This window comes from Haemorhous mexicanus, chromosome 1 (genome assembly GCF_027477595.1).
Source record: "Haemorhous mexicanus isolate bHaeMex1 chromosome 1, bHaeMex1.pri, whole genome shotgun sequence".
Classification (NCBI taxonomy): Eukaryota; Metazoa; Chordata; class Aves; order Passeriformes; family Fringillidae; genus Haemorhous; species Haemorhous mexicanus.
In genome coordinates this window covers 144,706,500-144,720,741 of record NC_082341.1, presented here as the reverse complement: position 1 = coordinate 144,720,741, position 14,242 = coordinate 144,706,500, and the positions used below count along the sequence as shown (strand labels likewise).

General features: G+C 41.1%; 1 protein-coding gene across 1 annotated transcript in view; it reads left to right on the top strand.

The window, feature by feature from the left end:
- Positions 1 to 2,474, top strand: part of ENPP2 (ectonucleotide pyrophosphatase/phosphodiesterase 2) — a 72,026-nt gene extending 69,552 nt beyond the window's left edge. The window contains 1 exon segment of the mRNA XM_059865977.1: positions 1,863 to 2,474. Within this exon segment, the coding sequence (XP_059721960.1) occupies positions 1,863 to 2,033 (171 nt within the window). The 3' untranslated portion in view covers positions 2,034 to 2,474.
- The last annotated feature ends 11,768 nt before the right edge of the window (positions 2,475 to 14,242 follow it).

Genomic DNA, 14,242 nt, shown 5'->3' with positions numbered 1-14,242 from the left:
CTAAGCATGAAATCTGGAGAAAACTGTCATTTTAAATGTATACACTTCATTCATTGTTATGTGGTAATACTGTATTAGCTGATCACTATTTAAAATCCTTGCTACTGGGCCTGAGGCTTCATGGGCCAGTTGTGGACTGGAAAAAATAAAACATAGATCAGTTGATTGATTTTCTGGAGTCATGCAAATGCTGTCTTGTTGGACTAGGTTAACAAGCCTCCCCATCCTGTGATTTATTCGTGTTGCAGATCTTTTGCAAACTGCTTGTATTCAAGAAAAGTGAGCTTTGTAGCTCGCTCATAACTTCCTTTTGAGCTCTGCAGATTTCCTGCTCAGAAGAAAGGCTTGAAGAAAGCAAAAATGTCACAGTGGCTGCATGTGCACTGGCAGCCCTGCTGTGGCCTGTTTGCAGGCTGAGCAGGGGGTTCCCGTGGCTGTGTGCTGCCAGGAGCATCCCCAGAGCACGGCACTGCAGGCAAAGGGGAGTGAGCAGGACACACTCCCTCCTCTTCTCTCTTAATTTGCATCTTTGTTTTCTTGTTCCAGACCTGCTTTTGGTCCTCAGGTTGTCAGTGATATGGACAGGAAAGCTGGTTTGGGGCTGAGAGCTTTGAACCAAACAGGTGCTGACTGGGTCATGGACGTTTGCTTTAGAGCAGCCAGCTGTGATCTGTCTGGGACTTTGTGTCCTCTTTGTGCAAACGATCTCCTCACCCTCCTGCCTCTTGTCGGGTGACCCACTTCCTGGTCTGTGGCCCAACTACTGCACTGGATAGGTTCTGGCCTTGCTGGAGTTTAGTCTTGATCCATGAGAGGATCCTTTGGTAGGAGGACATTGCTGAGACAGTCAGGAAAGGGTTCATTTCCAGGAATAGTCACACACATGAAGTCTAAATACCCAAGACATAACCCAGTTCCCTAGAAGTGGTGTACAGGTGCCAGCCAGAGGGGCCAAAGGGGGAAAAGTCCTGTTTGCTTTGTCCTTTTCCCATGTCTGGCCCCTGCTGTGCTGTCCCCAGGCCTGGGTGCAATGCTTGTGGCACATGTTGCTGGGCTGGTTAAGGCACACAAACAGCCAGTCCCTGCAGTGTTTTGCAGGGCTGATTTTCTGATGGGTTTGCGAGTTGCCTTAGTTTGTGGATGACTCCAACATGTGCTGGTGCTGGCGCAAGGCATGAGGCAGCAGCTACCCCCTAAGAGAACACAACCTGACCCCAGATACTCTGGCAGCATAACCTTCCTGATTTTTTTTTTCTTTGTATCAGGAAATGCTTGGTTAAATCCTTTTTTCTATCAGTGAATAATATGTATGTTCCAATCACAAGAGTTTTTAGGTACCTACATAAACCATTGTCCCAACTGTGTAATGAATTGTAAAGGTCCCCTAAAAGCAAAATGGAAATATTAAAATATTACTGTGTTAGATGATGTGATGGTCAATTGAGAATAATGTGTAGGCATAGAATTCAAAGCCAAACAGCCTAGAGTTTGGCCTTTGGTAAATCAAAAGTGGTTAATATGGAGTTCTTTCTGTGACACAGAAAAGCATGGAGTGACCAGTGGATTTCTAAAAACCTATAGCTGTTCTTCTGAAACACCTGCAACTTGAGGCTAGCTTTTTCTGGATGAATGTGATCTTTGTGTCAACCCCATCATAAGATGGGTACTGAAATAAAACTGCAGGAGTCATCTTACACGTTAAATGTCAAATTTATTTTCTTGGAAATAATTTATCTTATTCATTCTTGAATAAGGCGCAGAGATTCTTCTTCAAATCTGGAACAAAAGTGTAGACAAGTTGCATTTGCTTTTGGAGGTGATTTTTGACAAGACTTGTGATAATTATTTTTTTTTTCCCCCAGAGCTCAGAGGATGAATCAAAGTGGGTTGAAGATCTTCTTAAGATGCACACTGCACGTGTCCGTGACATCGAGCAGCTCACTAGCTTGGACTTCTTCCGAAAGACCAGTCGCAGCTACACAGAAATCCTCTCCCTAAAGACATACCTGCATACGTTTGAAAGTGAAATTTAGCTTTCTAACCTTACTCAGTGCATCCTTTTATCAACTGGTGTATATTTTTATATTGTTTTTATATTTATTAATTTGAAGCCAGGACATTAAAAATATTAGTATTTTAATCCTGTATCAAATCTCAAACATTAAACCTTTGTGTCATTTGTTTTGTTTCTCTAATGTTTAATATAGATATGTCTCTTGGTTGATTTAGTAGAGCTTGTAATACTGCATTTTGAGTCCTTACTCTGAGCTTTTAAGTGGTGCTGCAAGGTTTGATGCGTGCATCCAGGAAATATTAATATCTCATGCTCCTTTACCACACTTGTAGTCAAGTACTGTGTATCAAAATACTGAACATGTAAAATTACACTCATTTACTGATAACTGTGTGACAGAGATATTTAAACACTATAGACAAATAGCATCTTAAATATAATAAACCACACATTCAGTTTTTTTAATGTGTTTTGATTTCCTTTCACAGGGATGTTCAGAGGGGCTTGTGGGCAGCTGAGTGCTGACAGATCTCTTACAGGGTAGAGCCCTTCTAAAGAGCTTTGGTTTGCTGGTAAGAGGACTGCCAGGGGCCCAGGTGCCCTGCCCTGATACTCAGCAATGAGACCAAAAAATAGACACCCACAGCAGCCATTACTGGTTAGGGGGAGAGCTGAGACAGGAGGATGCTTGCTGTCATGAGCTAGCAGGGGTACCCCATGCCTGATGCCACTTGGCCCTGCTCCAGAACTGTGGGAAGGATTTTTTATAGAAGACATATGTTATGGAGCGTTAGTGTACCTAGATGATGGAAAAGAGAAATTATTGTTTCAAATGCCTTTGAAGCTGAACCCACTAATAACACCATTGTAAAGCCTTCATTTGGGCTTACACATTTCCCTCTCTCTATGGAAGTTGTGTCTGTTTTTTCCTTGAGGATTGCAGCTGCTGAAGGGAAGAGGGAAGGGCTGGAAAGCATCTCAGCCATGTACACAGATCAGTAGCCAGGGCCTCCTAAGTAAAATTATTCTTGCATAACAGCAACTTGCATCCCTGTAGCATCCATCTAGGAGAAAGTAGTAAACTGGAATTAATCATGATAACATAGATAATAAAGCTCTTGTGACCAGACAAAAATTTATTATTCTGTCTGCCTAATTCTGTTTAATTTAGTAAAGCATAAAACTTGAATACTTTATAATACCTCCAAAATATTGGGATGGAAATTCTAATAACTGCACAAAGCTATGGGAAACATCCTATTCTTGCAACTTAAAAATTGTCTCTTGTGGTTGTCTGGTAGCACAGAAATATTTTCCTGTAAGCTTTCAGCAGGGCTTCTTGCCATGATAAATCTAATGTTCTTACATGTACTACAAAGGGTATTTCCTTTGGATTTAAAAGAACTTTCTCTTAAGACCTAATTCCTTCAACATGAACTTTAGCAGTGATTTAATGTGGTGGTTCATAAACTAAAATAAAGACCACCACTGCTGTTTTGCTTTGACATTAATCTGTTGCTCTCTTTGGGTTTTTAATCAAATTGAACAAATTATGTAATTTTATTTTCTCCCAAAATAACATGAAATTTATACCAAAGGAACATTTAAGCTCTGAAAAGTAATATTGTGTTCAAAGAAGTTTGCTTCTGAAGTGTCATTAGTGATTGAAAATGGTCGGGAGAGACAATTTAACTCTTGGTTTCACTAAACAGTAGTGATTAGTGAGTAGGGAAACATCAATTTTTTGACTAAGTTTCTTACCGTGACAGTAAATACTAGTAATTTACTTCTGTCCTACCTACTTCTCTTCAGCCTTTGGTTCCATGTTCTTGCATGGTATTGCTGTTTTATTTTACTGCATTAGCAGAAATAACTCTGCTAAGAAATATTTGTGGTGACTTCTGCATGTGGCATGGGCTACTTTTCCCATTGAAAGATGCCTTATCAACACAAAAGCTCTAATGCAAAGCTAAAGCCTTGTAAATCCCTCTGAGCAACATGAGCTCTGCAGGAACAACAGGTATTTTAAAGGAAACTTGTAATTTGCCTCCAGTAGACTTCAGGGTGAATATTAGCTGAGGGCAGAGGGAAGGAACCCTTCCGCCTTCCAATCCTGTCAGACCATTTTGAAAGGATTAAATACCACTTGTTTCTGTTACATGTTGCCTTTTCTTGGTATTTCTCTGACTTCAGCAAGAGGTCCATTGAGGAGAACAAGCACTGAAGTTTTCTGTCAAGCAAACACTATTTTTGAGGATTTGGGTAATTGCTGTTTGCAGTTGGTGATGTAAATTTGAGGCACGTTCAGTGGGTTAGAGGCAGTTCAGTTGAGCAACTGCCACAATGACAAAAGCTGTGGTGTCCTGCACACCTGGCAAAGTCCTTTTGCTCTGGGAAAAATCCTTCAGATGTAGTTGTGCAACTAGAATGACCCTGCTACAGGAAACTGTTACTTTTTTTAACCCCTTTTCCACAGTCACCTATCCTTAACAGATAAGCACTGAAAGCAGGCCAAGCAACCTGACCAACAGAATGGTCGTGATGGCAAAATTATAGCAGAAGTCCCCATCCTGTTCTGACAGTACCAGAGTACTTGATGACTTGTGATTATGTTCTGGCCTGGTCAGCTAACAGCTTGATTAGAGACTTTCTCCTTGCTGTTTCCCTCTTCTCCATGTCCAGCCTTTAGCCTCTTTATGGAGTTAGGTACAATATTCAACAGTTTCTGCGCTTTTGTGAATGTTGGCTCCGGTTTGGTAACAGCAGATCAGTTTGCATTGTGTTCTAAAGCAATTTCATCTCTAGATGAACAAGAAAATGAAAATATTTAATTGTCAGGTCTGTGCCATCTTGTGAAGGTTTTTCCAGAATTCACATGGATTTAGTGTGAGTAATAACCATGTGTAATTAGTCCAATCTTTGTGTGTCCCTGGAGGCTGCTCCATAGCACTCCTGCCATGATCCCTTGCTTCTCAGTGCTTTGGATGCAAACAGTTGGTCAGCTGAATGTGTGAGGTTTTTGAGACTTTACAAATGAAAATACACATGCATGGCAGGTTTATAAAGTCTCAGTTTCCCTTGCATTTGATTTCCTCCTATCACTCAGTCTGTCAGGTACAACAGGTGAAATAGCTCTCTAATTCCTGCACACAGCCAGGAAGCAAAAACCTTTTCAGGAAAGCTGAAGGAGGTTCCCTTTGAAGATGTTACTAGTTGCAGGAGAGAACAGGAACCTGGGCACTGTCCATCTTGGACAGTGAGGACAGAGTTCAGGACCTAACTGAAGGAAAAAACTTTGTAGCAGCAGGAGCTGATGTTCCAGCAATCCTTCCCTTCAGTCTCACATCCACATCAAACATCTTTAACTACCTTTAAACTTGTATGACACTTCTGTGCAGATTACCTTGGCTCCTTTCTGCAGGAGACAGAGGAGATACTGCTTGCAGTGCAATTTAGAAAATTCCCCCTTAATACATTTTTTTAGAAAATGTGCAAGCCCCTACCAACAGAGGGGCAAATTCCCCTGAGAGAGGGATACAGCTGGGCTTTCCCAGAGCAGGAGAGGGTGTGGGTGTTGCAGAGCTGCCACTTCCTCTGCTCCAGTAAGTGCTCTTCCACTGAGTTTGGCACTTAGGGCAGTCAGGTTTATTCTGCTGGTTTGGCACAGAGAGACAAATAAAACTTCACAACACATCTGGGAGGCTGCTGTTACCACAGGCATGGATGAAACTGTGGCATTGGAGAGGTTGGATAGTCTGTTTAAGGGCATGCATATAGTATGGACTATAAAGGTGGTCACAGCACTCCTGTACAGGGCTTAGGATGTGACATTTTGAAATAATTTCTGGTAGTGCTATCACTGACAGGAGAGCAGAAGGCATGTTTTGTAAAGCAAAAGCTTCAGAATCATGTGGCTGAAATAAAATTTGAATACAGGGCAAGATAAGCAAACTTCCCTTCCTTTGGGGGCAATAAATAATGCTGAATTGGTTTTCTATCAATCCCATGCATCAAAATGCTTTTGGAGGCCTGGTTCCTTACCAGAATCCTTCTGTATCTCAGAGAGATGCCACAGTATTTGTCTGTCCATCCTGTATGTGGTCCTAGTTGAGGTCAGTTTTTGACTAGTTTCAATTTCCCTTACTGCAGTCTCAGACCACTGTTGCACTTGACCTAAGAGACGAGGTATAGTCATGAAAATATAAGTATAGCCTGACCAGGATAGACCTGCCAGTAAATGATTAATACCATGTTAACTGTACATCTTCCAAATGAGGGAAATATGTTTGAAATGTTTAAAGTTCAGCCCTCGTTCAAGAGAGGAGAAAAAAAGGTTTTTTAAACATTGTGGAAAAATACCTAATCTCGTTTCTTTGCACTTGTTGTGTAAATACAAGATAAGAGCAGTATTCCCAAGGTTACTGCAAACAGCCTGTCACTACAGAGTACAAACTAACATTTACTAAAATGTATGTTGACATAAAAAGCAGCATTGCTTTAACAGTCAGCTGCAGTAAAAAACCCCACAGGTTTCTTTCCTTTTACAAGTCAAAAGTTTGGGACGTAACTTATCCAGACCTGCCCTCCCAAAGGAAAATCCCTGCCCTGCTGTCAGCATCCCTGGTATGTGCACAGTTGTTGTGGAGCCTTACCTTGCTGCAGTGCCTTATCTGTTGTTTTCTAAACACGGTAGGAAAGGCAGAGGGAGGTCACCCAGGTTTCATCTGCAGGTTTCACCGTGGAGACATCAGCAGGCAAAGAAGTCAGTAACTGTGGATTAGCACAGCTGTAACTGATTGACCCTAAAACTGGAATTTACTAGAAAAGAGGTGGGATTATTTGACACCATAAACAATCAACAGAAAAGGATTAAATCCTTTTCAGGGGATATTTTCATCAATATTTTTTTCCTGGCTGAGTGCAGCAAATAGGGAATTATTTCTTCTTTTCTCCAGGGAGGACTGATACATCAAAAGAGGCTGGATGAAGAGAGAACAGGAACTTTGTACAGCCCCCAAATACATCTCCAGCCCTAGTCCCCCTCTGGCAGCATCTCCTGGACCTTCAACCTGTTCAACCTCTTCTGTCTCCTGAAATGGGAAACTTCTCTTATCTCCTTACACAGCAATTTTTTTCTGCTGACCTCCCCATTTTATTTCAGCTTTGATCTGTTAATCATCTGCAAATAGCTTTAGTGTTAGCCTACCAGCTTTTAGCTCTGTCAAGTTTTACACACTTAATCTGAAGAGGATGTGGAAGATCCTGATATATCCTCATTTTCTTTTTCAGTGCAGTTAAAACCCAGGGACAGTTTTGCAGATAAAAACCCTCTTCAGAGTATTTAGTCGGGTGGCCTTTACCCAGGTAGGTGTCTTTGTCTAAGGCATTTAATGTCCCTGAGGGCAGAATGCCAAAGTTCTGATGAATCAACCAGAACTTCTCCTCACAGGCCACAACTGGCTAGACCACTGTTTTCTCTAACAGCAGAGAAAATTAGCTATTCCTAATGTCAGTATTTCATTTCTGGGGCTAGAAATTTCAGATCCAATCCAGATGAGCCAGAGTTCAGGTTCTGTCTCAGCATTGACTGTGACAGATCACGTCTGCTCACTGACCCATTTTCACCCAACAACATCTCTAGGACATTGCTGATGGCTGTAGTTTCACCTGCTCTCTGCTGGATGCAAGATGTCATTTGTACTTGTAGTCTTTTCCATGTTTCTAGTTGGCTTTTGGGATGTGTTTTGGGTGCATGGACATGGTCTTCTGGGTTGACTGACAGTAACTACACCCTCCTCTTCCTCCTCCATTGTAGTGCCACATGAACAGCTGTCCTTGCTTCCCCATGGCCACAGGCCCCTTGCTGGACTCAGGATTGTAGTACACTCGCTGTACACCTCTGCAGAGTCTAGAGAAACAGACAGTAGGAAGCAGGATAGACACTGATGTTTGAGGATCTAACAACTGACATTTTTGTGATGATCCTCTTAAGGCAGTAGAGAAAAAAGAAGTTTGCAGAAAATTTGTCATTTTTGTTTCTCTTCTTTTTTTTTTTATAAAAAGCCATTATATGCAGCATGCTCAGCTGGGCTTGTAGACCTCCACACTGAACTAAGAGTGCACCTCCATGGCTTTCACTTTCTGCGCCTCGTCATCTAATTCTAGCCTTTCTCAAAAGGTTTCCATATGCATTCATGAAACCTTGGAGCCCTCCTGTGGTCAAAATCATGAGCTATTCTTCCAGGTGTAACCCAAAATCTGATGCAGTCAACTACATTTTAAACTTTATCTTTGGAATATTCATTAAGAAAGCTTAATTCATTCAGTTAAGGAAGAAAAAAGTTTAGATAGTTTCCTGAGCTTTTGCTTGGGTCGATCTCATTCCATCTCACTCCCCTTGGCCATTATCTGATGCTGTCCACATCTCTTCTCCAAGGTTGGGGTATTGCCTGACAATCTGCCTATTGCTTCATCTTTCTTCCCTCCATATTCCTTCTCCCTGTTTGCTGTCCTTTGTGGGCTTCTCCATTTTTGCTCTGATCTAGTCAGGCTCTCATCATCAGTCTGTCTCAGAACCCTCCAGCTGTGCGTTAAGTAATCTCATCAACACAAATTTACTGTCTTCCTTGCTGGAGAAGTCTGTGATTCTGAGGGTTTGGTGTGCTCATTTTTAACGTTGGGCTGAAGTTGTAGAAAAGGTTTTATATTTCCTTCATTTTGTGGCCTTTGTAGAGCCCCTTAAGAAAATTCTGTTTCCACATGGGAAATTGCTTCTTTTTCAACAGCATTTCATTGTGCATGAGAAGCAAAGGTGTCAGCAATCTTGAGCAGGTTTATGAGGGAGTAGGAAAGGGTGAGGTAAAAATGAGGAAGGGAAGGAGGAGAAATGGCCCCTTTGCTTTTGTCTGTAGTGGGGCAAACGCTGAGTGTTTCTTTCCTGCTGTGTAACCAAAGGGGAGCACCCCCAGCTGTGCTATCTCACACTTATTCACCTGGCTGCTCCTGGGCTGCATTGAAGATCCCAGCATGGTCCACTGGAGATGCTGGATTTGCTACCCAGAGTGACTGACAGAGAAGGGCTGAGAGCCTCAGCCCTTCCCTCTCTGGCCAGGAATTTGTAAAGGCAGTTGGATATTCATGAGGGTAAATACTGCAAGGCTTGTCATTTGTAAAATAACACAGCACGTACCACAGGGGCTTGAAAAGGAGTTGAAGTTTCTAGGCTGCACTACTGTTACAACATTTGAAGATACAGAGGTTCATGGAAAATCCCACCCAAAATTTCAGCATCAAGCATGCACTGTGTAATTCTCCCAAGGGTTGGGACTTTTTGAGCTTTGTTTTTATCATAAGCATTACCTGACAGAAAAATAAATATCCCAAACTCCATAGTCTTAGAGGTTGCATTTGTGAATTTCACACAAAAGAGTGTACAAATGCTTTCAGTAGTGAGTTTTTGAGATCACAGCAGGTCTAGGAAACCTCCAGTAAGAACTGCAACAAGCTGTTGGGGTTAAGCTGTTGGCCTCTCTGCTCTAAGTGAAAGCTAAATCCAGAACTGTAATGATAAAAAAATGGCAATTCTTAATGTGTTCATGGTCAGATTATATCTTCTTATCCTTCTTATCCCTTTTGTGTCAACATCATTCTTATCCTAACAAGCTCACCTTCCTCACTGGTATTTAAATAATCCACCCACTCCTTTCCAAAATATTTTTTTAGTTGGTTGGGGTTTTTTTTATTTTTGGGTTGTTTTGGTTTTTTCTTTAACCTGCAAGCACATTTCTTCTGAATAAGAAAAGAAGCTGTTGCAATTGGTTCCTGAAAAAGAGGCTCAATTAATATTTGTATTTATCTTACAGGTTTAGATTTATGTGAGCACATGTCTACATTTATGTCCTGGGTACCCTTGCTTAATTCTAATTTCATAATATGGATGCCATAGAGAGGACTGTATTTTGCACTCTCATAATTAAATGTACACTAACAAATAAAGTGTGCACAAAGACAGTAATTCTTCAGCAGCTACTGAGTCCATCCCCACATAATTTAGTGTCAGTTTTTGCCTAAGGATACAGTCTTGTGGGACTTCCTAGAGTGGTTTAACAAGCCACCATCTCCAGCCCCAGGTTAAATTTCTTGGTGTGGCAGAGGCAGATCATGTGATATTCCTGGGCTTTGGACACAGACTCTCAGCTGCACTGAGCTGGCTGAAGACATTGTCTCCTCTCCTGGCAAGGGTTATGGTTTCCTCAGTGCCTGCAGAATTGCTTCCCTCTAATCCATTCCAGGAGGAGGAGGAACAGTTTATTTCACTAAAGGGTTAAAAAGCTAGAGTTCTACTCCTGTGGCTCATTTTACTTGGAAATTGGTTAGGAAGTAACACAGAATGTGCCTAGTTAGAAAACAAAAAAGAGTGGCAATTAGTGATAGAGTGACTGAGATGATCTAGCGGGGACTGAAGATATTTTCATTTGAGACAGATGGAATTAGTTGAGGTGATCCTTCACAGCCTTTATCTGTTTAAGTCACAAAGAAGCCTGGTTGTTTTAGATCACCTTTACTAATGCTTCAAAGGAATTCAGTTACCCATAGTGGTGCAGGCTTGCCCTGTGGTGCTATGAGGCAGCTGAGTCTGTTAAAGGATTCTGGGATTCCAACTCTCTCTTGCTTAAGAGAGCTTCAGTCCAAAGCATGAGGACTTTGCACGTGTTGAAATAATAATTTTAAGGCAGTGGCCTAAATACCTAATTGCTCAATTAGCCACATGACTTGATCTCTAATGGTGCTGACTGTTTCTCTGGACTCCAATAAGATTTCTTACTTGCTCATAGGCCTGAAAGTAATGTCCTGACACTGCACAGCTCCATTCAGCAAAGCATCTCAGCAGCTCCTTAAATCCAGGTATTTGTTTAATACAACTGCTGGCAATGCTCTGTGTGTGAAAAATACACTCTTCTCAGGAGTGACACATATTTCTGACCCAATGATGTGATTGCATAATTTGTGTGATCTCCTGCTTTCAACAACCTTTGTCTTCATGGGCTTATTTCAACTCATATAATCATTGGGTAAAAATCTGGGCCCAACTGGTGCAATAAATAGAGGTGGTGTTCTGCCCAGTGCTCTCTTTTGGAGGGGACTTGCACAGATGCATCAATAGACCTGCTAGTCAGGTGAAAGCAGAAGATGCAAATGGTGGGTGTATGTATTGACATCTCTACACTTTTGTAAGTCCTGTGTATGCCAAATCTGTGAAAGGAAACAACCAGCCTTGAGGAGATGTGGGCCTGATAGAAATGCAGTTTCTGCATCTTCCATCACACCAGACACTATTAATGGAAAATCCTTGTTAGTTGATCTTCTTCTTGCCTTTGCAAATGCCCCCTGTTCTCACTTCACTTTAAGCGAGCCAAGAGCTGGTTTAACCACTCCACTGGCAGTTTGTTCCCCTTTCCCAAAGGCCTCCTTCTTGGAACTTTTGTTTCTGCATCAAACATTTTCTTTGCTGCTTCACACCTCGCTTCCAACTGAAGAGCCTCTCACTGAATCCTCACAAGCCCATTTTAGTCAATGCCATTTTTTCTGATCTTTTTTTTTTGCTTTTTCAGTGGGTATATTTTCAAGGCAGAAAAAACAGAAGAAGCCATTTTTGCAGCACTTCACTGCAAGTGTCAGTGGATGCAGGATATCTTCTTCAAAATGTTTTTAACATTTGAATGAGAAAGCTCCTGCTATTATCTGATTCATCTGTGTTTCTTTGATGCCCTCTATTTGCAATGTAAAATGTGGTATTTCCCTCTGAAAGGAGCTTAATCTCTTCCTGCCTTTCATCCTGGTTTTATGCGGAATCATCTCTAGATCATGACTTTCCACTGTGACTTATTTTTTGTCCTTCCTATCTAGGTAGAACATTGTCAAGCCATTTATGAACAAATTTATTGAGGGGAAAAGATTAGTTTTACACTGGATCCTACTTGTGGTTTAAACTTGGCATTGTCCTGGTTACCCAAGCTGCACAAATTAGTACATTTATAAGTGTAAAACAGTCCCAAAAAGTTCCTTTCAAAGCAAAAGGAATTTCAGTGCTCCAGACCTTTCTAGGAAAGATGAGTATTTAATGTCACACAGTATAATTTTTTTTTGCAAGGATAGATGATCTCTGACTGTGACAGCAAAACAGATGGAATCATATTAAATAACAGTTTGTTCCTTCTGGCCTGGCCAGTTATTCAAACTCTAGAGCCTCCAAGGCTGGTTGAGTCAAGAGGAAGAACCAGTAATGTTATTCATCTGATACTTCTAATTTCCAGGAAAGTCTCCTGAGTTAGCCTGGCATTTGAGAAGGCGGGTGCAGTGAGACAGACTGGCTGTGGCACACCCAGTGACTCCGAACCAGCGCCGCGCCCGGCACATCCCAGGTCAGGGGATGAGCACGGCACATCTGCCATCTGCTGGCACCTGAGCTGCCCCCAGAGCCCCTGAAAGACAGAACTGAGGGGCAGCAGAGAACGAGTCTGTAGTATGGAAGCTGCCTGGACACATTTCTCAGCTGAAAATAAAGGAGGAAACATGACCTTAAGTAGTTCTCATTATAGTGAAATTTAAAAGTGTTTTTCTAGATAAAGTTGGATGCTAGAAAAGGAGAAAACCCTTCTCATCATCTCTGCTCTTTTCTAAATCTTTTTTATAGACACATAACCTTTCACAGAACTACTCCTTGGCAAAATACTGGGGTATTGCACAATGGATATGTTGTACCAACAGCCTTGGCTTTAAACATATTCCAGTAATTGGAATGTAGGTTCAATCAGTCATATCAAATTTGTGTGTAATCCAACAGGATACTTAAATATGTCTTTAGCTCACATGTCTATACTTAAATCCCTTTGATTTTTGAGGGCACTTGATCATGTGTTTAACGCTGCAAAGTATTTTTCAACCTTGGGTTTTCCTTTGGAGGAGAAGTACACTGGGGTGTAGGAAAAAGTATTTACAAACTGTGAATCCTTGCATGTCTTTTGGGTTGCCTGCTGTGTCCTAGCACAGCTTCAGAGCAGGTCCCAGACCTGACTGAAGTCCAAGATAATTCCTGTAACTCAGGTAATAGGAGGCTTTGTATTAAAATCTGTTTGATCTCTCCCACCATGGATTATAAGACTGAACTCTTCTGCATAGTGATACCAGCTGTGACTATAAACCACGTGTTCCTTTTGGAAAGAAATCACTGTTTCCCATTTTCCAAGTCTGTCTAACCATGTCCTTGGCAAATCACATAATCATTACTCCAGTTCCTAACCTGTGCTAAAAATAATGTAGATTGATTTTCCAGGAATGGTAATGTATAGTTGAAAATAACCTCGATCTCTGTACTTAAGTATTATGTCTGCCATCTATGAATTATATGTATAAAGGTACTTGCTCATTGCATTTCTGTATATCTTCTGCTTGTTGGAATAGTAATTCTTCGCTCCATTAACTTATTTCAAAATGCATGAGTTTAGGTGGTTTCTTGCTTGTTTTGTTCTTTAAGTATGCTCACCTGCAATAAATTCTTATATTCCCTGATTATCCAAAACAGCATATAAAAGGAAATGAGAAAACAAAGACGGATCTCTAGGGATGCCTGCACAGTAGTAGTGACTACTGTTCAGTGAACTTAGTAGTTCAGGATCTACCAGGTAGTGAGCTTTCAGCAAGAAGCAAACAAAACAAGCAATCTTCATCTCTTGATGGGATCTTTGGTATTACAAATTATTGAACAATATAAAAACTGACTTTTAATTTGGTTGATAAAGTGCTTTGGTCTGAGGTCCCAGAGGTTGAAAAAAATGTTTCTGCAAAGTAAGGAAGGGGGTGGGGGGGAAGGGCAAAATAGATTTTGGCATTTTAATTCCTATCTTCATATGGAACATTGACTGCCCTGTAGTGTTTTTGCTGGTGCTGGTTTAACTCACAAGTTTCAAAGCTTTTTAAATAACCTCTTTATCCCTTCTAAGCCCACACACTTAACCGGCAAGAGCTTTACAAAATATGGTTTTACCCTGTATTTTACCCTTCATCTCAACTGTTTTCTTAGTATAAACGAAACTTTACATGTTGAACCTTGGAAGATTTTTAAGCCCTTAAAACAGTTCTTAAACAATCTTTAAATGTTGAATTAAAATCTCTCTTTTCAATGAGGAAAAAGTTAAAATACATGTGTAAGATGTATTAAAGTTGTAAAAT